At 41.0% G+C, this 26,285-nt stretch overlaps 1 protein-coding gene across 10 annotated transcripts in view; it reads right to left on the reverse strand.

Annotated features, from left to right (window-relative positions):
• The window catches only part of BTRC (beta-transducin repeat containing E3 ubiquitin protein ligase), a 116,920-nt gene that overhangs the window by 69,539 nt on the left and 21,096 nt on the right, over positions 1–26,285 (reverse strand). For 6 of the 10 annotated variants that reach the window (XM_061372514.1, XM_061372517.1, XM_061372512.1 and 3 more), the window contains one exon: positions 18,305–18,412. The exons of the other annotated variants lie outside the window; for them this stretch is intronic. In XM_061372514.1, the coding sequence (XP_061228498.1) occupies positions 18,305–18,412 (108 nt within the window). The remainder of the gene's footprint in view (positions 1–18,304; positions 18,413–26,285) is intronic. 10 annotated transcript variants of the gene reach the window in all.

A 26,285-nucleotide genomic window follows, 5' to 3' on the forward strand; every position in this document is an offset into this window, starting at 1 on the left:
TCCTCCTTGCTTAACAAGGTGGGAGGAGGGATAAACATGTGCGAGGTCAGAATAAGGTTTGCTTCAGCAGGACTTCACTGATGCTCTCGGCCGCAAGAGAGGAAGACAAAGGGAGGCACTGCTCTGAGCACCCTCTCGTGGTTACTGAAACGCATGTCTCGGGCACAGACCTGGAAAGAAGCATTTGGTATCCAGACGGTAAGATGGGTGTACTCACTGGGAATATTAAAGATCTGCAGCAACTGTACTTGGTATGTAGTAGAGGAACGATGGAATTTGTTAAGGTGAAAGAAGTGAAGAAAACCAGTGCATACAGAGAGCTGAAAAGCCATACAAACTCCCTTCCATCAGGGGAAATGTTTAAATCCTGCAGGCAAGCCTTCCTTCATAGACTAGAGCCAGACTCACCAAAGGTGCTGGTGCTCAAATGCAGGGGTCCCTCCTTTTGAACAAGCACAAGATAAGATGTGAAGTGCTTAAGCCTCCAAATCACAAACAGATCAATCTTAGCGAGATAAATACTGTGTGTTTCCCCCCTTTCCACGAACAAGTAAAATATTTATTTGCCCAAGGTCACACAATGACAGTGGAAGAGCTGGGAAGAGAAGCCAGGAAACCCAAGGTCACAGTTCTTGTAACCTTTAAAATTTCCCTGGAGCAGGAGATTCCTGTAAAGGGGCTCTGCCCTCCACAGCTGATTCTTCCTAAAATGGCTACTGTCTGTAACAAGACCCTTTTAAATGTGATTTTCATTCAAAACTTCAGCCTGTAATTAACAGAATATAACTCCATGGCAGGTTGTCTTAAAGACCACTACGAAATTATTACTATTTAACTCTCCCCATGAAGCCTCCTCCACCACTAAACACAACATGCTACGATGCATACCAAATCCCTAGACTGAAGCGTTTGACAGGAGATGACACGCAGTATTTTGCGTACACAGCCCAGCAAAACACTGCTGGGGACGAGACATAATACACGGAGAAATGCACTCCCAGGGACTACCAATTGGGCAGAGCTACCTTTAGTGCTGCCTCGCTCGTTGTGGTGGAAATCAAACCCCTGCCAACTGGGGGAGGTTTTCTTTGATGCTGTTCTGCCCTGTACTAATTATAAGAGAGTACGGACGCAGCCTTGTTCCAAGTGTGGGGAGGTGGGGGTGGGGAGAAGCGTGTGTCTAAGCGAAGAGCACAACTATTTTTTATGCTTTCAAATTCTTAATCCTGTTTGGAGCTGTCAGTGGGGGTTAATGGAAGCCTTGGATAGGAGAATTCCAATCTGGTTGGCAGATGGATAGGTTGGTTATAGCTGCATAACTATGTCTTGCCTGCAGGCACAATTCAGAACACTGTTAAAGCAATATAAAGTCTCTGTCAAGCTGAACCATTTGGATCAGTAGCAAGGAGAAATAATAATAAAAAAAGGAGTTCATTTCTGGGCCTTGCGCGTTTATGCTAGTATGCAGAAACTGATTAATTGTCATCGTGTGCTGGTCTGCTATACCTCGGATTTCTACTTCTGGAGTAGATTTTGCATGCTAATATAATCATTCTCCCTCTTGAGACATTAGCAAATAATCAAATGAAAAACAGGATCATAATTTACTGAGATTCGGGCAATTCTCTATGCAAATTTGACTTGTTATTGCTGCTGCCTCGTTAATCTGAATGCCTTTGACAAACTCCTTTGATTTATGAACTCATGACAACTCCAATGTGTATATATTTTGCTAGATTGACATTATCATTAAGAGTGGGTGGACTGAGCTCACATGAATGGCTGATTTTATTCGCTGGTGTCTGCTGCTCAACAGCTGAGCATCTCCTTCTCACAAAGCCCCTGAGCGCCAGGCTCTTCCCATCTACCCATCCATTCATCATCTCGATGTTAATTGGCCCAGGCTTTAAGCAAATTTTCAACACGATTTAAAGGCACGATGACACTGATTACTGACCCTCTGCCATACGGTGCCTATTGATTAACCTGACAGAGATGATGAGCTTGAGGGAAACTAGGTGTGTGTGGACCTCGGGGGTGGGGGGGTTGGTGGTAGCGGAAATAATATTGTTTATGCAGGCAAAACACTTGTCATTATCCCAAAGGCCAGAATTTGTGCTGCACTGGCCCTTAAAACACACTATTGCTTTAAACACCTGCATCCAATACAGAAAATGCTTGCTTGCTGTGGAAAAATGATTACAAATTTGATGTCATGTGCAGTCTGTATTTTAATCGAGTTTCCTGATAAATAGAGCCCCTCAAGCCAATCAAGTCTCGCTCTAGCCATTGCGTGCATACACATCAGCTCAAACAGAAGCTTGGGCAGGATGTGTTTTTAGTGGTATCAGCAGATCCAACCACATGCAGAAAATCTACTTGGGTATTTCAGGTCTCTAAGCAAATAATATAGTGGGAACACAGTGTCCAAACAGTTACAGTAGAGTAAATGTTTCAAGGGCAAACTGGATGCCAGAGGTAGCTGTCTCAGTATTTCTGTTGCCATGTTAAAGCAGATGCTTTAGCACACACAAGGCAACAGTGTCTATTTCCCCTTTTCCAGGGCAAACTGTTGATATCACCTAACCCCCAAGCTCTTAAGTGCACTGAGTGAACATAGCATTTCATCAGAGCTTGAAAATAACTGACACCCTCTTTCATGTTTCTTGAAGTGTTCCTGCACTGCACTTGGTCCTCCTCACCAAGGACAGAGGGGTACTGTCTCAGCCAAGAGAGAGCCACTGAATAAGGTAAATATATCAGCATTCTGCCTGCAGACTGGTGCTATATGAAAGGAAAAGGAAGCAGAAGGCCTGTTTAACCCCCGCCCAGCCCCAGGTTAAATCTGTCAGTCAATTCACACTGTTCTTTCCCAATTCAAGCCAGCAGCCTGTCAGCAGCCAGGATGTTTCTCTTGTTTAGGAGGGGGGGGATTTGAGGGGGAAAGAGTGTCATCCCAAGGTGCTATGAAGTTAGTTGTCTTGTAATCTGCATCAATTTCTTGCAGAAAATAGGACAAGGAATCACTGGTAAAGGTATGGAGAAATTAGCTGCAATGGCCTAATGCCCATGTCAGCCAGAGCAGACTGAAAAGTGGAGGGGGATGGAGCGAGGAGAGAAAAAGAGAGAGAAAGATGCGTGGAAATAAGTGCCAGTCTAAGTCTAGAGGCACATATAAGCCTTACGTTCCCTTTCCAATAACCTTTGTAAGTGATAGATGAGTCCAAGTCCATTGTTATCGTTAAGGGACTGTCAGCATCCTGATTTTATAAATGCTGTCTGTCAGTTTATAAATATCTCAGCCATTTCAAACAGCACTAGGATGAATCCTGGCATAGCCAATGTCAGCTTGAGAGCAGTATCACCGTTAAAAAAAAATATGGGTCTAACATCCACTAAAACCACTTAAGGACAGCTTTTCCTTTTTCTCCTGTCAGGAGGCCCCAGCCATTCAAATTCATGCTTATTTGGCTAGTCGCTACAATATATAAAAGCAGTCCTTAATACTGGCAATCGTCTTTGAAGAAAAAACAAGTATGAAAGCTGCAAGTTTGAGGGTAATTCTATGCCTCTTTGGTAGATAAAACAAAAAATGACAGCTGTAACACACAGGGAGATCCAGAGCAATGAAAATGCAGAGATAAGTATCAGACCCCACTCCTCGGCATTTGCTGCTCTGAACATTCACCAAGATTAGATCTTTTCTGAGAACACCATAAATTGCAATGTGCAGGCACAAGGGGGTGACCTCAGCTCGGAATGAAGGCGCAGACAAGTTTCCCAGCTCTTACAAGTTTAAAGTTAAATGGTTCTTTTGCACAGGGTTTATGGCTAAGCATTAGAATGACGGAACGAGAGGGCAGAGAAACTGCAGCCTGCCTTGCAGTGACTGATGTCACTGAAAAGGATAGGCAAGAAGCTAAACTGGCCTTCCAGTTCAGTGCCTGCTTTGCAGATTGGTATGCACATGTGCATCATGTTTATATACCTATTACCTTGATGGCTGCAGAGAAACCTCGCTTTTTTTCCCCCCAATACATTCATAAACTCCCCATGATAGCAACTTCTCTACCCCCACCCTTAACATTCATGTGGTACCTAAAGACATGAAGTTCAAATTCCTGCCTGAGCAGCTCAGGTACTCACTATAACCTAAATTCTTAAACCTAAAGCTCTGACAACAGTGAATATGGAAAAGCACAACACTGTCCTTCCAACCATACGCAAACACGCATGGTCACACAAGTCCTAGTTTGGTCTGCATCTATGTTAATGCTGCCCAGGGCAACAGAAGTTTCAACAACCTTTTCTGCAGTTGAAAACCAGGACAAGATGCTGGGGTTTACATCTGTAGAATGGATCTTTTCTATTTTTCCTTAATTTTCATCCATATCAATAATCAGAAAAATACACATTTTCAAAGCAATAAGACATGATAATGGAACTTCATGAGGACATCAAGGAGAGTTTCTTATCAAGTTATTTAACTTATTAATTATTGCTTGGTTACGAAGGGTAAATCAAGGGTGTGGGGAGCCTTAGCATTACTAGAAGAACCGTAAATTCAGTTTAATGTTAAAATAGCAAAAGCCAGCACAAATACCATAGATCTGATGAACAGACGCGTTCTGAGGAGCATGAATCTAGTTGTAGTTAAAAAATAAACAGAAATCCAGATGCTGGGAACAAGGCATTTAGGGAAATTTTAAAAAGCTAGCTTCGCTTCATACACATTTCTCAAATGAGAGTAAGAGAGACAGAGAAAGAGAGAGAGAAAATATGGCTAATGAGCACAGCCTTTCCCCGTTCCCCGGGAAGCAGCCCCGCTTAACATTTCTGTTCTGTGAATTTAAGAGAGTCAGCAGTGGTAAATTTGTTTTTAATATTCAAGCTTTCAAGCCTTGCAAGCTAGTTGGCCAATGGCCCTTTCTATTCCAATGTTTGTTGGTGCCTTATTTACACAAGCATTACATCCGGAGAGCCTTTGAATATAATTTCACGTGGATTAAGGGAAGAACATTTGCTTCTGCTAATCAGGACATCTGGTTATTTTTGTAACTCAGAGACATCTGCATTAGGCAGTTCAACTTCCCCATTCCTCATAACAAGGTTAGAGCTTAAGGAGCCTCAAGGACCTCCAGCTGAATGTTATTATTTGCATTTTCTCACAGCCAGGTCTGTTTCAGAATCTCTTTTCCCAAATAACACAAATTGATCAGCACCTTCGCAGGTATACATATGCTTTTATAGCTAGCACTTTCTATGCATGATTTTATTGCATACATCTTGTACTCCAAGATTTTATAGCAGTTCAAAGCTATCTACATCTTTTTAAGGAACAGAAAGCACATATTCCCCAAAAGCATGGATGAAAATACCTAATTAACCTTATGATACACATAATGTGTATGCATCCAAATATCCAACCAGGCCACTTATGTAAGACTGGTGTCAGGGCTTATTCTGAATCTTATTACCACTGTGCTTTGGTTTGTCTCTTACTAGCGACTTATCCTGCATATCTGCTCCCCCCCACTGAACAAAACAGTATTCGCTTCCCGTTCTTCAGAACAGCCTTAATGATTTCTCCAATCTTATAAATTTGTACTCAAAATTCTTCTTTAAACAGCTATAGCTGAGGTTAAATTTCTCTGCCAGACTGCAGAATTGTACCACACATTAAGGAAGCGGGATTTCTTATGCAACAGAAGCCTTTCAGAGAAGCACTGAATCCATCAGGGCTTGGCTCTCACTTCTTTGCTGCTTTCATCTTGCTACATTCCTTTCACAAGAATTCATTTTCAACACTCATCTCACAGTGTTAAAATACTACAGTTAGAAATTATACACTCTCGTTCTCTGTTTGTAGGACTCTTCCTTCCCCATCCACAAATCAAAGCTTTTATCAGTGCTTTTGTAAGCTGGAGTAAGATGGTTTCTTGAATTTCCCCCCCAACACACAAGTTGTGGGGAGCACAAAGTCAACTCTTACAGGCTCTGAACACAAGCCAACATCCTAAAAAGATGTCAAAAACGTATTTCTAGCACTAACAAGAGCCAGGAAGAGCCAGCAGATCCAGGGAGAGGTTTTTAAAACTTTTTATTTATTAAAATTCTCTAGATACAGATTAACTTTTTTTGTACAATATTTATTACAGCTTCATCTGCATTGGAGCTGCAAGTGCTCTGCAAAATGGGTTGTAAAATCAGCCGGTTTTGCTGTAGATTTCATGTCCTTCTTGAAGCATTATTTTCTTTTTGTAACTATTTTCCTCAAAGGAACCTAAGCTGTCTCATTATAAAGCTCGTCCTGTCCCATCCCTCATCATCACCTACACTTACTACGTTGTTGGGGTTTCTCTTCCCAAAACCTCTCATTCTGAGCTTTCTTGTTTAGTAGACAAAAATATCTCCACTTCTCATCACACCCCCTCCTGTGGCTTTCTCACTCCCAAACATCTAATTCAACCACATTGTCCTCAACCTGATGTACTGGTTTATGCTCTTCTTGGTTTTTCCTTCCTATTTTTCACTGCAGGATAGGAGAAAAGGAGATATAAAACAAAGGTATGAAGCAGAAGTGAAGCTGTTTACCCAAGGTCAAAATGACAACATGGGAGAACAAACCCCAAATCATGTTCTACACTGTGTTAACATTTTAGGCATAGTTCCTCTCTAAAACAGTGAATGAAAGCAGCTTGCTTGGAAATGGCAACTCAGTGATCTCACTGCACTGTTACACTGACGTGAATTCACAGCATACTGTCGACAGCACAGTATGCAGAGGCACTTGCATCTTTATGGCTTAGATAATGAGAGGTAGGTGACCCTGCAGCCAAAGGGCCTTGGTTTTCAATCTAGAACAGGTTCAAAGTACCCATGGTGCAGTTAGGTGACACAGATGCACCTCCCCAACACACCTCACAGTAGTAATTTGTCCATACAGGCCTCAGTGCTTTTTCCAGCTTCCAAAGCTACATTCACAACAGGGAGCATCACCCACCATTGGACTATGGGGCAAATTTAGTTAACTTCCAATAAAGGTGCAGTTACTCCCAGATGGTGCTGCTGAAAAAAACTCATTGAATATAAAAAAGCACGAGTCAAATCATGCCCCAACCTTCCATCACATCAAGCAAAAACCATTTTATAATCTTCTAATAAAATAATGGAAAATTACAGATTAGGCACCGCAGCCTTTTAACAGCTGCCGCCCAAGAAACAAACCCCTGGGTCCTCCTGGTTTGGCTAGACCAAATTTGAGTGTGGTAACACAACAGCCCCTCCTGTAACATTTCAGTTTAAAAGCTCACATTAGGTTCTGCTATTACAAAATAATTCCAACTCAAACCCACCATTTTCTTGAACCAGAAGAAGGGATTACAAAATGTTATTGCAAACCTCGCTCTGCTGGGTAAGGAAGAGTTGGACCTGCTATGGGGACCATGAAATGGGGTGGATAGTCAAGCAATCAAAGAAGGGAAGAGAAAGGTGTATCTAGCATCTTGCATTCAGATACCTTGGGGCTAGCAAACATTTTGGTCCTATAGGAAATTATAGAGCTCTAGATCACTGCCTATTGAGCTCCACTATTCACAGCTTTTTGTTACAACATGAATGGCTTATTAAACCTACAACATATCTGTTTTAGTTAACTTCTTGGTAGAAAGAGGCCAGAAAAACAAAATGTACTTAAATGCTGATTTTTTTTTTCCCAAGGCTGAATGCCTTTCATCCAGTAAGACATTCAAAGCAGTGACCCAGCAAATGGATTGAAAAAGCAATCTTCCGTCTCAGTGCCACATTATCATTCCTATTCAGTATTCTCGGTGAGATATCTCAATCAGCTGGATGTGTGTGTAAGTGACAGCGCAGCCCATTGCTGGGTTAATTAAACATTTGACTTTAACACCCTCCCCGTCATTAAGCAAATAAAAACAGATAATTCAAACTGCACTTCATCCACGGGGTACACAACATACATGTCAAAATTAAGAGAGTCCAAGGCCCTCAGGGAGTTCTGCTCGGGGAGGTAATCGGTTTAAATCTTATCTGGTTTATCAATTATTCTATTGATTAAAGCAGGGTGATTATACAAAACTCCCTCTTGCCACATGGGATACATGTCAGCAGAGCAGGACAACATAGGGAGGCTCAAAAACGATTTAAAGAAAATACAGACAGATGAATAACAGTCTATTAGTACATGCCAGTAATCCATAGATGGAACGCCTGTCTTCTTTTTAAGCAAGTGAATTAAGGTCCTCCCAAAATTCGAGTGCCAATGTTGTTACTTCATCCGCTTTAAAATCAAATCTACATGTTCAAAGGGCAACGTTTCTTCATTTTAAACAGATGATTTCTTGCCCAGTATTTGAGACATGTTTTATTGCTACTGCTCTTGGAACGTAACAAAGACACCAAATACAAGAAATCTCAGGCTTCTAAAAGGCATTACACTTATCTACCAATGACTCCCAAAAAGTGGATAGAAAGGGCATTTTCAGTACTCGAACTCTCCCACATACATACACGACATAGCCAGAAGTAAAATTGTTGTATTTTAACCAGAAGTAAAATAGTTGTATTTTAACAATTAAAGCATGACAACTCATCTCAGACATAAGAAGATTGTGCTTTGGAGTTTTGGACATATTTTTTTTTGCCTTGCAGCCCTCCAAAGTGAGACATTAGCAGCTGTGGGAGCTGCCACTACCATATTCTCCTGATTTTCAACAAGCCCTCACCTCACAGAAAATCCCACCACAGTGATCCTTATTGCAACTTCTCTCTTGCCTACAGCCACAGGACACAAAGCAATTCCAGTTACTTCTCATTTTTTGTTTCCAGGTGAAGAAAGGTTCAAAGTGTCTCTGCTGCTCCAAGAGTATGTGTCCTGAGTATGTGAGCACAGTCCCACCTCCACTATCTTCCCAGGAACATTCTGTTTCAAGTTTTATTGTCATACGCTAAACTGGCTGTACAAGACCTTGTCTTGCACATACAGGGACCTTTTAAAAATGAAACACTGCAGACTTGGAAAAAACACTTGAAATTTGCTTCTAAGAGTTCCCTCAAAACAAACAATTAGCAGCAGAAGAAAGATCAGCTTTAAACCAGGGACTTCATTTTATCCATAACTTCTCCTACAATCTGTTTCATAATAGTCAGACTGGTAGCACAAATTAATCATTAGTCGTCTCACCACATCTCCATTTTTAGCCAGGACAGAGGGTATGAACCACAGTGGTTCACACCCAAGAGTCACAACGGCCAGTGCTATTCGAGTTGCAGTCACTGAAATTTTAAGGGACAAGGTCAGCTAAAAAGCAGGCCTGAGGTACGTTCTTGCCCTTCACCTTCAGAAAGGGATTATACGCCCCTCCATACTGCGATGGCGTGTGCATCCAACCATACTTCAGCCTCTTCTTCGTAGATCTCTTTTCTTCTTTGGAAGCAAACTAGAAGCCTGCATTAGCATGCTGTATTTTACTCTCACCACTAGAAATACTGAGGGTGCTATTTGTAATTGTATTCTTTTAAGAGGTTTGTTCTCTGCAGCTGTTTTCTGCTTGCAGTGTATTTTGTGTAATCAGCACATCATCATAAATACATTGGCTGTTCCCCCGAGGGAAGCTGTCACTGTTTAATTTACAGAACAACCTGGCCAATGTGAATTCTAACACTACAGCACTATGGCAAGAAGTTACCACACTCAGAAAAACAGGTTTCTATGAATTTTTATATCAAGAGCTGGTCCCAGGACAATTTAGGTTCCAGAAATAGATTGTTTTTATAAGCACTTTATATACTGGATGGAATGGATTCTTTCCCACTACAGCTTCTTAAGGCAGCACCAAACTCATTTCTGCGTTATTTTAAAGGTGACAACCCCAATCCCCCTCCAACAAGAACATCTTCACTTCTGGCTTCTACCAAAAGAAGGCACTGTATGTGTTTTATGCTACACACCAGATTTTTAATTTTATCTTTCTGTAATGAGGAACAACCCAAAACATCAACGTGTTAGCTGCCTTCATGTGCACAAGGGAACGTACTCTGTCGCAAGGTCAAATGTTATTACCTACATCAAAAGGGTTGCTGCACACTTTATTACTCTGAAGATGCAATAGAAGAGTACGGCATATTCCTGAAAGAGTAAAAACGTATGCAGCTTTATAGGCTAAATGAAGAGTTGCTTCCTTTGCTGGATATATGGTTGTATTTTGAGAGAATAAATCACGGAAGGTAAGCAAAAGGTGGGTGCTTGAATTTACTCTACATAGACCCAATTCAGAAAATTCCACAGTGGCACAATATTATATTGGTAATCATTTAAGAACTAAACATGAACCCCAAATAAGCATTTGGGCATGACCAAGGAGTCACTTGGATATTTCATTAGCAATAGCTACTAGAAGCAGTCTACCTCACTACCTGGAAATGGTGCCAGGCTGACAACCTGACTTCATTTTTTTATAGTTTCTATATATATACACATGTATGTATATATATATACATACACACACACACACGCATACACAATAAAAATGCTAAAGAGAAGCAACCACAAAGGTAAATAAAATCAAAGCCAATTTAATGGACAGATTTGGGAATTCTCGTCCAAAAGCAACACAAAACTACTTAATGTACTAAAAAAGAAAAACAAAATCTGCTTTCCATTTTGGGGGGCAGCAGGTTGTTAAACAAATTCCAGTGAAAGTGAAAATTCCCAAGTTCTGTGTATAGCAGCACTTGGCTAATCCTCGGTGGTAATTAGAAGCTCTGTTTAACATCACGAGACACTGGGCAGGTATACAAACATAATAAAAAATACCATGCGCATCACAGAGCATTGGTTATGTATCTTGACAAGCGTAGTTTAATTTTACTTAGTTTGCAGAGCATTCTAGGAAATTATTTTCATTGATTTGAAAAGTAACAAAATCCAAGGAACAACCACTGGAGCAAAATAAATACCATCTAATCTCTGACATGGTTTATGAGAATGATCCACCAAACGCACCGAAAGCTGAGTGGAAATGGCTGAAATTTTATGAAAAACTGAGTCATCTGGTTGTCTATTGAAGAAAGAATACAGGAAAGGGAATATCTGACTGTTTTTATGCACCATGTGGGTAGTAGCCAACAGAAAGAAAAAGAAATAAAAGGAACCCCACCCGACACGGTGTAGCAAATCCACTCTTCAAGCTACACATTTCAGGTTTTAGGAAATGCATGTCTACTCAGAGCATTTGGCTTTGTCACCCTGAAATTTGCATGTGGTCACATAAAATCCTGATTTCAAAGCACAAATATTTCATTTTGCTCTCCCTATATCTGTGTGCCTTTAAAGTTTTTCAGACCTGCCTCTCCCGTATTGTATTTCTTTGAGAGTTGATGGAATCTGGCTAACACTGGCCTAAATGGTGGATGATAAGGTACTTCATGACTTCTCCCAAATCTGTGGTGAAACTTCATGTTTTCATTTATAAACCATCACTTGACATGGCCCTTGCTCCTTGCCAGTTCTGCAGACACAGGCAAACTGGTGTGGTGCATCTGGCTCGCTTCGAAGCACTGCCCACCGAGCCATCAGGTTCAGAATGATAACAGAGCCAAGTGATTTATTCACAGCAGATGTGGCACTGAGCACCCAGAAACCTTCACAACTGCTGCAAGGGGCTCGTAGTGCCTCCGCTCTCCAGACAGAGCAAGTAAGGACGAGAGTGGACACCGGGAGAGAGTGGAAAACTCGCCAAGACATTGGTTTATAAGAAGTAAGGGATGAGAACGGGAAGAGGCGGTCTGGTGGGAGATCTGGAAGAGACACCCCCCATCTCCCTGCAGTACCGGTCGTGGCCGTAAGGGCGCAGCACAGCACCGGGATGGCAGCCCCGCCTTATCCCGCTCCATGCGCGTTCCCGGGCACGCGCGCGGCGGCGGCGCGCACGCGCGGCCGGCTCCTAATTCAATTAGAACTCCAGGAGCAAATAAAACCCACCCAAACAAGAGAGAGGTGCGGTGTGGAGCTCCGCAACACCTCCAAGCAGATGTTCGCGATCCTGAGGAACGCCGAGCTAGCTTTAAACATACCTGCACGGCTCCAACGCCGCGCCTTCCCGAAGGCTAACGAGGGGGAAAGAACTCCAGTGGGTTAGGGATGGTTTCATTTTTTACAGACTCGTCGGCCGGCTATATCATGTAGTGCCAAGATCACTGCTGCAGAGGCTGAAGGAGGGGAGGAAGCCTTTTAGCCACAATTCACTTTAAATTAATCCCATGCTGGGCATACTGGGGTGGTATCTGTCGGTGATAGACACTGTCACGCTTCTTGATGGACTCAAGGACTAATAAAAGCACAGGCAACTCTGGACAATCAATATGAATGCAGAATAAATGCTGATTTTTAATTACTAAGTTGTAATGTACTACAAAAAAAACCCCAGACCATCTCCACAGATCCATAGAGAAGGACTCTGCCACCTGAAAGGAGGGAAGAATCTCCTGTCATTGCTATTACCTGAGAGCTGAGATCTTGTAGCTCAAACCTGCGGCTCCCAGAGTTCGGTGGGCTTCCCAGCATCACCGAGTAATAGCACAGGTTATGCCACCAGCCAGACAAGATAGTTAGATTTAAAGGGCGATAAACCCTAAATATGTCTGACAACACTGTTGTCAGTGTGACAACACTGGGCATTTACTTTACTAGAGAAAGAAATCCCAGATAGGATAACCCTCTTGGTCCTCTTACAGTGAAGCTCCCAAGTCCTAACCACAGATGGCGGCCAGGGTGAAGCACAAAAACTACACCATTAATTTGGCTTCATTTCTGCTCCTTCTTGTATCCCCTCTCATTGCCCCTGCCAAGTGGCAACATGAGGAGAAACAGGAGGGACTACTGCTGAACACCTCCAACAAGAAACTTTGCTTAAAAAAACCCCGGTGTCGCATTGTGGCAGCTCAATATTTCATAGCCAATACGAGGAATGTGCAACAACACTGCAACTTTAAATCTTTGCCTCCTGTGTCAGTCTCTCTCCTCTCATTGTAATGCCAAAGGGAACAGCAATCAGAGTGGAGATGTTCAACGTGATAGAGGTCAGGACACCAGTGGATCAACGTACCAGAAACACGACCTTTTTTATTTTTTTCCCCGGTATTATTGTTTACAGGGTGCTTTGCTCATGTACCTTGTGGTTCTTAGCTAAAAGATGAAATTACAGCCCAGAATGAAGCGCTCAGGCACACATCCAATTTGTGTTTCCATCTCAGAAAACAAAAAGCTTCTGAGGCCCTCGGGCTGCCATTCAAACTTGGAGAGGCTGACATTTTTAACAGCATGAAGCAGAGACTGGCAGAGGGAATGATCTAATGCATTTCTGACTTGTCAATCAAAGATCTCACCTCTGCTGTCTTGTAAACAGTTGGGGGCCACCTAACTACATTCATAACCAGGGGAGAGCCTGCCGCCAGCCGGGGGGTGCTGCAGCCACACGCTCTGGCTATTTGTCACCAAAATCATGGTTCCGCTTTAGAGGCACCGTCAACAGCCCATGGGCAGATTTCACACGGCCGCTGGGACAGCGCGAGGTGGGGGACACAAAGCCGTGCTTGGTCAAGGGCGGCCACATCTCCCTACTGATGAGGTCTGCTGACTGGACACCCCATCCCTCTCCCAATTAGAGACAGAACTACACACACCAGCAAACACTGGCTCCAAAACCAATTTCCTTCAGATGTGTTTCTCACAAACACGATTCTGAGCATGCACAGTCTGTCCACCCCAACACTTTAGCTTTAACCTCCTGTGTAACCATAAACAATGTACTACTACTCACATTTACACCGTATTTCCCAGCAATAAAATGTCAGCTTTTAAGGCAAAAATGCGTGAACAGGCCAAAGGAAATTCAGAGACAACTGTTTTGACAATTTACTGACAACGCCTTCTTAACAAATATTCCACTTCCTAACTCAAAAACATAAACATTAGGAAAAAATAGATGTAAAAATAATTTGGCAAATGAGTTCATCTCTGTCTCATGGGTGCCACAGGCTTCCATTACTACAGATCATTTACATCCTTCCTACTCTCACCTCTCTCCAAAAGTGAACTCAGTCCAAAGACAGAAGCGGTATACACCATGCCTGTGCTGCACCACCTCAAGTGTGGCCCGGTTTACTTCAGTTTGCCCGGCACAGTCCACCCATGGTTTCCCCAACCAGGACAGAGCTTCCAGGCAAGACCGACAGGGGCAAAACAGAGCAGAGGGTAGTCCCCTCCATCTGACAAACCCTGGTGTGCCATTGTTTATGAGCAATACCTTCACTTCGGGCAAAGCAAAACGTGAATTTCAGGCATTCCAAAGACACACTTCTGTGTGCAACATGCTGCTACCTCTGCCACAAAAGCTCATCCTCCTCTTTGCCTACTAGAGCCTGCTACAGAAAGAGTGTTTCAGATCTGGCAAAATAAAGCCAACAAGACAACTCTGCTTTTTCACTGGTGCACAAAGAAGAAAAACCAGGACTTTTGTCCCAGAAAGTTTACAATCTAAACTGAGGCTGATATTTGTGATGAGTGTCAATTAGGTAAAAAGGAAGAGCTGGGCTGCTCTCTGTGCTGACCCTGATACATAACCTTTGGCAAGACTTTTAACTTGCTCCATAAATCTCTTCATTTATACAATAGCTCACAGAAGTAAATTCAAGGGAATATTATGGTCTTCTGCAAACCTGGAAGGATTAATACAAAGTCATTTCTTTGACATAGCTGATGGGTGTAATTGTAAATTAGAATTTGCAAGGAACTATGATTAGTAAAAGTAACATGAATAGAGCCTTGTGAGCATACATGGAAAATATTTTAAAAGGGAAAGTAATTATCTTTAAATGCAAAATGCCATGAAAACAGACATTTGTTGGTAAATCTGGAAACTTCCAAAGCCTGGATTTCTAGGAAAAAAGAATACCGTCTGCATAAATTTATTATTGCTATTAAGAGAATCTACATGCAACCTAGTTTTCAGTAGCCTTGCAGAATCAGAGTACAGTAAAATTTGGCATCCGAGACACAAAATGAAACAGCTGGCCTTTTTCTCTTGCTAAAATACCCTCTTTGACCCCTTCCCACAGTGCCTTATAGAAGTTCATGTTCCAATTTGCTTCCATCTTCCACCATGAGCTCTATGAAATTCAGTTACACAATAGACTATCAGTAGCAAAGCCCTTTGAGATAAAAGATGTTAAAAAGAAGTGTTTCTAGCTCCTTATTCATCTATTCATAGGTTTAGCATTAAAACCTTTCCCACTGTGGGAGGATTACTAAACAGAGCTGAGGAACCAGAAGATCCTGTTTCCACACAAGCACCTCCAATAATAAAAGCACGCAAAGAAGAAAAATGAAGTTATCTGACATGTTTCCCAAATCATCTCTAAATCGACTACCTGCCAATGTTTCCCATGAGGAGTCAGCAGGGCTTTAACTGAGCTATTCAAAAAGAGCCTCTTTGCACATTTCTGCCTGAGCATCTGAAGGTAAGCATGTAAATAACTAGACAAATTCACCAGTGACTAAGTAGCCTTCCAGATGGCATCTTTTCTTTTGCCACAAGCAAAGAACATTGATATGCTTCTCCAGTTACTACAAGCTTGCTACAGAAAAAAGGAAATAACTTAATATGACAAAATTTGCTGGGCTACAAGAAAGTCTTTAATGCTTTCCTGAAGATTCGATACCAAAACCACCATTAAAGAACGATGAAATATTGCAACATCACTGCATCAAGCAGGCTCCAAACCACTCCCATGCAGACTTGTGCACTGTGAAATGGAGAAACTATGCCTCACAGAGGGGAATTTTCTCCAAACCATGCAAGTTAATGGAGAATCAAAGCCCAGTGAAAAAAGTGGACTGAAATACGGATGACTCATTGCTGCAGAAGCTGTTACTGGCAATTTAGTTTCCCTCTCAAATGGCACTAAGTATGTTCTTCAACACAGCAGAGCATTATAAAGAATACCACTACATCATTTTAGATGGCAGTGGGGCAGACTTCCCCAATTCCCACAGTCACTAAATATGCATGGAAATGTCTCTCAAAATCTACAGGACTGCAAATGTCCAAGCCCTACTACACTCTTAAAAAGGCAGTACAAGGTGAAGGGCTGTTCAGCTGACTCTTCTGACCCCAAATATCATTGCACTGCATTAGCAGAAAAGTTATTGTTTATCATTAGCAAGAACATCTTGAGCTAAAAGAGGCTAATTTCCCTTTCCCTTTGCAATATACGCTTATTCTGAGTAATCAAAAATAATTCAAGTAGAAAGAAAGGAGTCCCAGTTTGAGTATATAAATTGCTTTCTATATACAGCTAAGGTTCTCCAAAACCTGAGCTTAAAGGGATCTGAGATTTATTCAACAGCCAAAAGCCCCAAAATGAGGCCCATCCGATTTAGTCAAATTATGCAAATCAGGATTAGAAGTGGGAGTCTAAACTCTGCCTGTTGTCTCCAGAGGCCTCTTAGACTAATAAAGAAGTCATCTCCCCCCTCCCCCACGGAAAGCTCTACTAAAAGCTTGCTTCAGCAAAGGAGGCCTGGCAGGACACCTTCCAGAGTCCATCAGCGCTACTGCTGGGTCAGCAAAAAGAGTTGCAGCAAAATGACGCAAGACACTTAAGCCTCCCCTGAGACTGAGAGGATTATTTCCACAGTACTCTCCTAGCCCTGGGAGCAAGAAGGCAAATTCAAAATAATCTTTGCATGCTTTCAGAGACAGATAATGAAAATGATAAAATAACCAATATGACTGAAAATTTCAGAAGGATTCTAGCGTATTCATTATGTCCGGGCCTGCAAAATGCTGCTGAATAAAACTCTGCCACAGTGTAGGTCAGCAGAAGCATAAAACTTGAAGTAAATGTTCATGCTATCCTGAGCTCCAGTAAGCACACTCTACACACAAGGTCCTTTAGACTTGTCCTGGGTTCAGCAGTAGCAGACATTTTTCTCCTTCTTAGTAGCTGGTGCAGTGCTGTGTTTATGACTTTCAGCCTGGGAACAGCACTGATAACACCGATGTTTTTAGTTGTTGCTCAGTAATGTTTACTCTGACCAAGGACTTTCTGAGTCTCATGCACTGTCAGGGAGGAGGGGAAGCTGGGAGGAAGCAGAGACAGGACATCTGACCCAAACTAGCCAAAGGGATATTCCATCATGCCCAGTATATAAACTGGTGGGGAGTTACATGGAACGGCTAGATCACTGATGGGTTGGGTGGGGTATCGGTCAGCAGATGGTGAGCAGTTGTACTCTCTTCCCTTGTTATTTCCCTTATCATTATTATTATTGGTGGTAGTTACTGGACTGTTCTTATCTCAACCTGTGGAAGTTACATTCTTTCTACTCTCCTCCCCATCCCTCTGGGGACAGGGGAGTGAGCAAGTGGCTGCATGGTTCTGAGTTAAACCTGGGCTTAAACCACAACAAGTCTCTGCAGTTCATGCATCTCACAGTACCCAATATGAACACAACATCTCTGCTGCTCAGTCTGTGATATTTATATCCACATGTCATTATAAATTGCTTGCAATGATCTTGAGAACTTTGCCTGGGTTTCTAGATGCCTACCTAATTGATGCCTCACTCTCTACCCACAGGAGTGTGTCTGCATGCACTGGTCACCCAAAGCGCCTGAACAAACCTGTCTGGCAGAAAGCTGAAAGCTGTCTTATGACAGAGAAAAGGTTGAGCCTTACAAATTCAGAAACTAAAGGGAAAATACCCCATATTTCCTTTATTTTCGTTTTGAATGACAGCTTACTTGTACAACAATTTTCTGTAGTCAAAATGTCCAGACTACTGTTAGCAAACCTGAAGTAAACAAATGCTGGCACCAATTATCACTATGGCAATGAACCCACCCCCTTCGTCCTCTGAGTAGCATACATAAAATTTAGATAGGAGGGGAATCACGGCATGAATAGCCAGATTGGAGACTGTGTGATGGAGACTGTTTGCCAAATATAATTAAGTGGTATATTTTTGACAGAATTGAAAGTCAATGGAAAAAGATGATGGTACCAAGTGAACTTAGACAAAATAATTATATTGAGATAATGGAAATGCCCCAGCACTGAGCTGCCCTGAATCTACACAAGATGGGTTTAAATAGCAAAGATCTGAATGACATTGGAGAGGCATACAGTATGAAGCAGAATAAATGGAGGTAAAGCAAGAAGGAGATGCGCATGTACACAGATGGTGAGAAAAGGAGGAGTAGGGAGAGACAGAAAGTACCTGGAAAGCTGGGAGTGCGCCAGTCCCTGGGTTATACAGGCATCGCAGCGAGGGCATGCTGTCCGCCAGGCTGGAGCAGCCCAGCCACAGAGATCTGGGCATAGAGCACTGCAGAGAAAGGACAACTATGAGATGGGACTGTATGAGACAGGATGGCACAGATTACAGGAACTTTTAAAGGCTTAGCCAAATGGCATCAACACAACTGCACCTGCCCTTAAAGACTGAGACATCTTTTAAGAGAATACAAACTGCTGATGAGTCTTTTCCTCGAGAGAAGCTTTACAGGTGTCATGGTAGCAAGAAAAAGGCACTATGGACCAAGAAAGTAATTTTTTTTAATCAATTTTCTACACCAATGTGTGAGTTTTTCCATTAACAGAAAGTTTCTTTCCAATTAATCAGACCTCTTCTCCATGCACAGCCATGCTCCAGGCACGACACAAAGCAAGCAATTTTGCAAGGGAAGCAGAACAGGAAATGGCAACTTTAAGTGTAATACGGGCAGGGAAAGAAAAAGCTTGGGGTTGGTGTGTAGACAGAATAAAAGGAAAAACCTGCAGTCCAACGTGAATGGGAAATTGGTGGCACTTTATAGGAGTTTCATGTTTCTGCTTGCCTTGTTATTTGTTAAATAAAATACAGTTATTACAATAAATCAATTCGGTTCCTCCAAACACAAATAAAGGAGCCAGAAGCAGCCAATCAAGGAAAATACTAGCCATTTTGATAGTTAAAGCCATTACCCCTGAAATACAATGAGTTGCTTGTTCATTTTACACCACTACTATTAAATTTAGGGATGCATTATGATAGCAATTGCTTTCACCAGCCACAGTTTTTGATGCCATAAGCACTGCTGCATTTGTCTAATTACTGGCAAAGCAGAAAAAAAACCACAAGGATATTTTAAATTGGCAAATAGCTGTGAAAACTGTAGGATGTGATAAATTAGATGCTAGAGATTTCTAACCCTCATATTATTCTTTTTTGTAATCCCCTTCCCTCCCTCCTCCCCCCTATTTTTTTTAAGGGAGAATGGAAAGAAATCTGAGCAGAATGAGCAGCTGGAATTGGGATGAAGTGACAGCTGCCTTCTGAGCCACCATTTCTTGCTGCTCTTACGAGGGCTAGAAAACTTTGCACAATCTTGCACTAAATTAGTATGTAAGAGCAACATAACCCATCCTTGAATTAACAGAAAGGTGATCACTAACATCCATAATCTGGTACTGTGCAGACAGCCACAGAGAGATTAACCCTGTCTATCACCACATTCTTTGCTGTACTTTGTTACAATTCACACTGTTGTTCCAGAAAGAATATTAAAAGATTGTTGGGAAACATAGCCTATACAAATGTGCTTATTAAAAGTTTATGATACCTTGGAGTAAATTCTTCACCTAATTTTCATTGGAAAAAAAAAACCCACAAAAAAACCCTCTTCACTTTATAAAGACACTGAATCTCAAGTGCTTGAGTATTTCATAGTATTACATCACATCAGTTTGTAGATACTGCCCCTTCTGAAGACAAAAATAAAACAGACCCATAGTATAACAAGCAACAAAAATCTGAGCCCTACTTCCTTGTCTGTCATCCTAACCTCTCAGAAAACAAACACTCCCACATACAAAGACCTTCCAAATGCCAGCAATCTTTTCTTTGCAATGTAATTTGTATCACTGCAGCAATTAGAAGCTGTTGTGACAGTCAGCCTTAAATATATATAAATACATATATATATATGTGAAGTGGACATCTACGATTAAACACTTCCCCAATTGGATAAATTTACTAAAGTTATTACTTTCCAAGAACATCACAGTAACAAGGAAGATTAACTACAATATGGTACTTCTTATGGTGCAGAGCAAATTCACTAGGTAAGCATCAGCTGTTTACCATTAACCATCCTGGACTTTTAACACAAAATAAATATGGGATGATCTTTTTTTCCCCAACCAGACTTATCAAAGCCTTGCCACAATCATTTATTCCCTCTTCTCAAGCTTTCTCGTCCCTTGTGCTGGCTCAAGTTTTCATGCTGTGATAATGAACTCAAGGAACTGATTGTCATTAAGTTTGATTGACAAGATAAAAGAAGTTACTTTAAATATTTACACTGACCACAGAAAGATACAGAGGCAGAGGAATGAGGCTCACTCTGTCAATGGAAAGACAAGTGTACGCTGCCTCAAAGTTTATGTGAGATTATGGCACAGTCACTACAAGCTGCAGGTAGGGCACTCCATTGTGCTAGGACATTTACAAGTTAATGCAATGTCCTCCTCTAAAATTGCCATGATAACAAAGGGAAACATAGGAAGTCCATTCTGCAGAACTCTCTGTACCTAGAGGATATCATTACTCACCCAAGCACTCCCGCTGCTTAGAATTATTCCAGAATTAGGAAGTATGCAGTAAAAAACTACCAACCCCTTAGATGACTTCTGAATCTGCTCCACTATATAATAAATTTATATTACTGATACAGTTCTGTTACCTATCTTGAAAAATAAGTGTAAAGCTGTGCACAGTGTAGGAGAAAATGTCATTCCTGTACTTGCCTTTTACCTATTGAAGGAAGCAGAGATGCTAAATTACTGTTGGTGACTGAAAGAGGCTTATTCACAAGCATGAACAAAAGGCCCCAGGTGCTTCAATAGAAACAGCTTGTGTGTAAATCAGATGAGTGACCCAACAGAACAACTTCATTTACAGCCTGATCTCTGAAAAATCTCAACAGCCTCTATCCCCATCCACTGAGCAAGCCTCGTGTCAAACACTCACTTTTGTCCTGTCAGTTCCACAAACAAGGGACTGGCCTCAATGTTCCTACTTGAAAGCTGACTGACAAAATCCTCCCCTGAACTCAAGTCAATCTACATTGATTCTTCAAAACAAAGATACAGAGGCACAGCATTTGGATTACAGCCAAGTGGGAATGCTGATACTGCTTGCTAAGTACTGGGCCAGGATGCATCAGTCTCTCTACCTTCCTGGCTCCCCATTGCATTAATAGTTCAGATGTCTGCACAACTTTCAGACCCAGAGGCAAAAGCTTTTCACTTATAAAAGCTAAGCATCCTCAACACACGTTGAATGGCATAAGATAGGGAATTATTTGGCAAAAAAAACCACAATTCCTTTTCCCAACTGATTTTTAAGTCCCATTCTCTGATCTCTGAAATGTATTTTCCCATTAAAGAAATAGAGAGAACACAGTTTCAAACAAGATCAGTATCCTCCTCCTGACAGAGGCCAGTACCAGCTGCTCCACTGGTGATTAAAATGGTCTTGCCTTACTTTGAATTAAAATAGGCTAGAAGCATTCATTGCCTGAGCTAAGGGGGCAGTAACCACGAGCTGAAGGGAAGCCGTATTTTAACCTATTCAATTATTCTTGTAACTATCTTGCAAGAACATTTTGACTACATCAGATGTTCTGCCTCTAATAGCCTACCCTCTCTTCCAATTATCTGATGTCCTAAAGACAAATCTCAATACACACACAATGGCTAAATTTTTGCCAGTGCTAAAAATTGGTTATTTATTTTATTTGCTCTTGCATTACAAGGTTACACATCACCATTTCAGACTGGGTTGGGTTTTTTTGATTTCTATCAAATTTGTTCTCTTGTAGTCCTTCACCAAATACAATATACTAGGGGTAACTAACACAGTTTTAGTAAATTGTGTTACAGGTCAGAAATATATCACCTTGTCCTGTAAAACTAAGTGGCTCTACACAGAGAAAAACCAGAAGTCCTTAGACTACTACAATTTGCAACTATAGTGCACACGTGTGAAAACACAAACTCACCTTAAAACAAGAACAACAAAGGAAAAACGACATAGTTTCAGGATATATTCTTTATAAACACTTTTGAGAAATTCGACAGTAGTATGGAATGACTGTCTTTAACTGTGGTGCATTTTAACATAATGAAGTGTAATAACCTGTTATCCCTGCCTGAACCCAACTGTACAATAACGTGTATGCCTAAAATACCTTTGATTTATAGGCAACCTAACATATTTTTGCACATCTTCACAAGCTAGTGGTAAAGCCTAAAAGGAATCCCATTCTTCTTAAAAGGGCAGGTTCTTGGCCAACTGTACATAATACTAATTTGGGCTTCTAACCACATCTATTTCAATCCTTTCCTACTTCAGAATTATTTCCCCTCCAGTACAGTGCCCAGTGCTTTATGCAGTTGAACTTTAAAAGTAAACCAATAACAATTTCTGCTGCTCTTGGGAAATGGGAATTAAGATCACGTTCACACAGTATCTTCTTTAAGGAAAATAAATAGAGTATGACACTCGTTGACAAGAGCTGAAGAGTTTAACAACTGAGAAAAATGAGGCTTTTTCTGGTCCAGCTGATCAGAAGCCAGGGAACTGGATAAGGTTTTAGAAATTAAAACAAAAACAAATTGTAACTGTTACCAAAAAAAAAAAAAAAAAGCAGGATAAGAGGGAAAAATAAGTGCTAGAAATTCTACCACCCAAACTGCAGTAGATAAAACATAAGGGATGCTCTGAAGAGTATTAAAACTATATACACCAGATCTGAGCTTGAGAAGAGACAGGTCTCTTCGCACCTCTTTTTTTCCATCACTTCAGAAAGCGAATGTGGAATTGATGGCAAGTAGGATTCTCACTGAAAGTCTCTTCCACAGTACCATTTCCTGCATGCTCTCTAAAACCTGATTCTCATGTGCCTCAGGAATTTTGATCCTTTACTATATCTTAAACACATGCTCAGATGTTACTAGGATCCCTAATATTCATGTTTATTTTTATATTATAACACAACAAATGGAAGAACAAACCTCAACACTTTTTAATTCCACTTAGTTCCTCATAAACTTTTATTCGGCCAGGTATTTAACTAAGCCAATGCCAAAAATGTAACACGCATCACTTCTGCATTGTTTCCAGCGTCCACTATTCCTGTCACCACAGAAGGCAGTACCTTGTATGAAACCTTGTATCAGATAAGGCAGCTGCTATTCACATTCCAAATGTTGGTCTCATGAAACTTAGTAACAATTTCAGAATTTACTTGGCTAATAAGTGATTTTGGTTCCTTTCTTTGGTCCAGTTTTCATCCTTTCAACCGCTCATATACGTATAAAAATGAAAAGGCATCTCTTATTTTTCACCTCTACTGTTCAGAGAGCTGCTCTCCTTGGGTTTATATATATATGAAATAGTTATAAATATATATATATGATAGAGGTATATAGAAAGAAAATAAATTCCCAGTGCATCTTGTGTACTTTCACAATGAAAAAACCTGACACACATTTTTTAGCTTAGGTTACACTTGATTATATAGGCTTCTTATCTGAGAAAAAGGTGTATATGATACAACTTCAAAAACCCCTGCTAAAATGGAATGGTAATTTCTTTAGTAGGTTTTGGGGGGGCTTTGGGGTTTTTCCCTTTTCTCCCCCCCACCCCAACAGTGGATACAAAGCATACTACATACATAATTACATGAGAGAGCCACCCACCTTTCAAAGGAGCCATTTCAGTGAATTGTGTAAATAATATGCCTTTAAACCCCCTAACATATGAATACGGATTTACCAGTTATGGAGCAGTTATATACCTGGGAGAGAAGAATACCCATTTAAAAAAAAAAAATAATCCTGCCTAATTATGAACTTACCAGAGAGACTCAGATAGCTCAGAGCAAATTAATACTTTTATCATTTCCTCCAAAAGTTTTTTTGGTCTGTTTTCATTTGAAAAATGTTAAAAGACAAATGTTAAAAGCCGTAAGTCTTAATTAAGCCAAGAACAATGGCCCAAACCCATAGAGTTAAAATTTACACCTCCTTCAACCCCAGGCCACGCTGTTGCTGCCATAACCAGTGCTATTCACTGTTTCTCAGCTTCTATTACGTTCAGACATTTTGGTTACCTTTCCATAAGTGTGTATGGGGATGATTACAAGCGGTGCATGCTCCTGTTTTGCTATAATAGAAGTAATTGAGCTATGCTGTTAAAGACCCTTCCAGTCATTTCACAAACTGCAAATCAAACAACCCAGTATCTCACTTAGGGAAAGGTGAGAACCTGATCCTGGGGCAGCTATAGGATCTGTCCTTAAAACAATTAGCTCTCAGAAATCAGAGGCTGAGCCATGCTATCAGGGTTCAATTGAAACACTCTTCCCAGATTCCAAACATAGGACTTCTCACCGCAGTACAGATCACTGACCTCAGTGCAGTGGTTCTCCCCTTCACCCTGTTTCTCAGGGGGTTACTACATTCTGCAAGCTTTGCTGTGCACATACAGCTCAAACTGCTGTTAATGATTCCTTTTCCTTCAGCCTCCCACTTCTCATGTAATTGCTCAGTAATTTTCCTTAACGTACGTATTTGCAAACTCTTCTCTAATCTTCTAGTAACTCCCTAGCTTACAGTAACTTTTTACAAGGGATTCCAGCTCACTAACTACTCTGAAATATCAAAGATAAGGGACATAGAAAAGCATTTACATATTCAGATTATCCAAATAATTTCTTACCTGAGTGGGATCTGGGAGTATCAAATCACAGCTTCTAGGTAAATGTGAAGAAATGTTTTCCCCGAAGAGCGGTTAGTGGAGCTCAACCTCCCAGATTCCAGATCAACAGAAATTACATGCCCCAGTAAGGGGCCAACTTCCCATCTATAAGGTGTACAAGATCCTCAAATGCCAAGTGCTTGAGGGAATTTGCGTAGATCATATCTGAACTAGACAATAGTAATATTTTCGTAATTACAGCTCTTTAATCCATGAAGCTGATAAATCTAAACCAGTGCACCTGTGGAGCTTTAAGATTCAGATGCCACTCCCTTCTTTAGGGATAACATGCAGAGACTTGTACTTGCTGCTTTAAGCAACACCAAAGACAATGTTGTTAAAAGCAAGCCCTACCCAAACTTACTAAAACCAATCTTACGAAGGTTTAAACCATGAAACTATATGCAGGCTAGATAGAGATGTTACAAGATCAAGAGCATTAGACTCTTGCACAAACAAGAAAACACAGTTGTCATTAATATCCATCATGTCCAAAGCCTGATTCTGTAGGGATTCTGAACAATTTAGGATCTTATTATGCCGTAAGAGATAAACCTAATTATTTGACACAGGCATTCTGCATGAGTTTAACCAGAGTAACGCAGCATCTCAGTTCTGTATCTGCACAGTAAGGATAACAGAACTACCCTGCCTGAGAGAAGCCTCGTGTGTTCTCAATTATGAGAGAATGGTGAATCAACACCTTTACAATAAAAAGCAGAAAGAGCAATATATCAACTGCCTAACCATCACTGGACCTGGACAACTATGAGGTTTTAAAAATATACCTAATCCTACTCTAAGAAATGGTTTGAAACCTCTTCAGTTGGGACATTTCTACAACTCTGGTCTCGATTTTCATTAAACAAACTGTGGATAACAAACCTACGTTGGTCAAGAGATGAAATGGAGGTTTCATTAGCTTTTCCCTCATCTCTACTTTTATTTAATTCCATACAATCTCTCGGGATTACTGTTATGAGATGGACCTACCACACAAAACTGTTTCAAGGGTAACTGATATGTCAGCATAGGACTTTGTGTTCTCAAAACACTATGTGAGTGCCAAGTATTAATAATAAACTGCAGAAAGCAAGCTTATTCCTACTTTCCACCGAAGAAATTAGTACTGAATTTTAAAAAGCATATGGATCCACTGGAAATAGAATGTATATGGTTTAGAATTAAGGAGGAGATGCTAAATGATAAAAATGCAAAACCAAAGTATTTCCAGAATCATTGCATTTTTCTCCTAGGGGAGTGCAATTCTAGTTGAAGAATTCTGTTTTTACCACAGTCCTGGTTTTACACTCTCTTTTTCAGCTGACTTGAATGAAGTGCAGACCATTAATATCTGAAGTGCCTTGTTTTGATTATACTGGCCTTTGTTGGT

The sequence above is a fragment of the Neopsephotus bourkii genome, unplaced genomic scaffold (assembly GCF_033783945.1).
Source record: "Neopsephotus bourkii isolate Nb327-2 ecotype Australia unplaced genomic scaffold, CSIRO-AGI_Nbou_v1 NB_1615, whole genome shotgun sequence".
NCBI classification, from domain to species: domain Eukaryota; kingdom Metazoa; phylum Chordata; class Aves; order Psittaciformes; family Psittacidae; genus Neopsephotus; species Neopsephotus bourkii.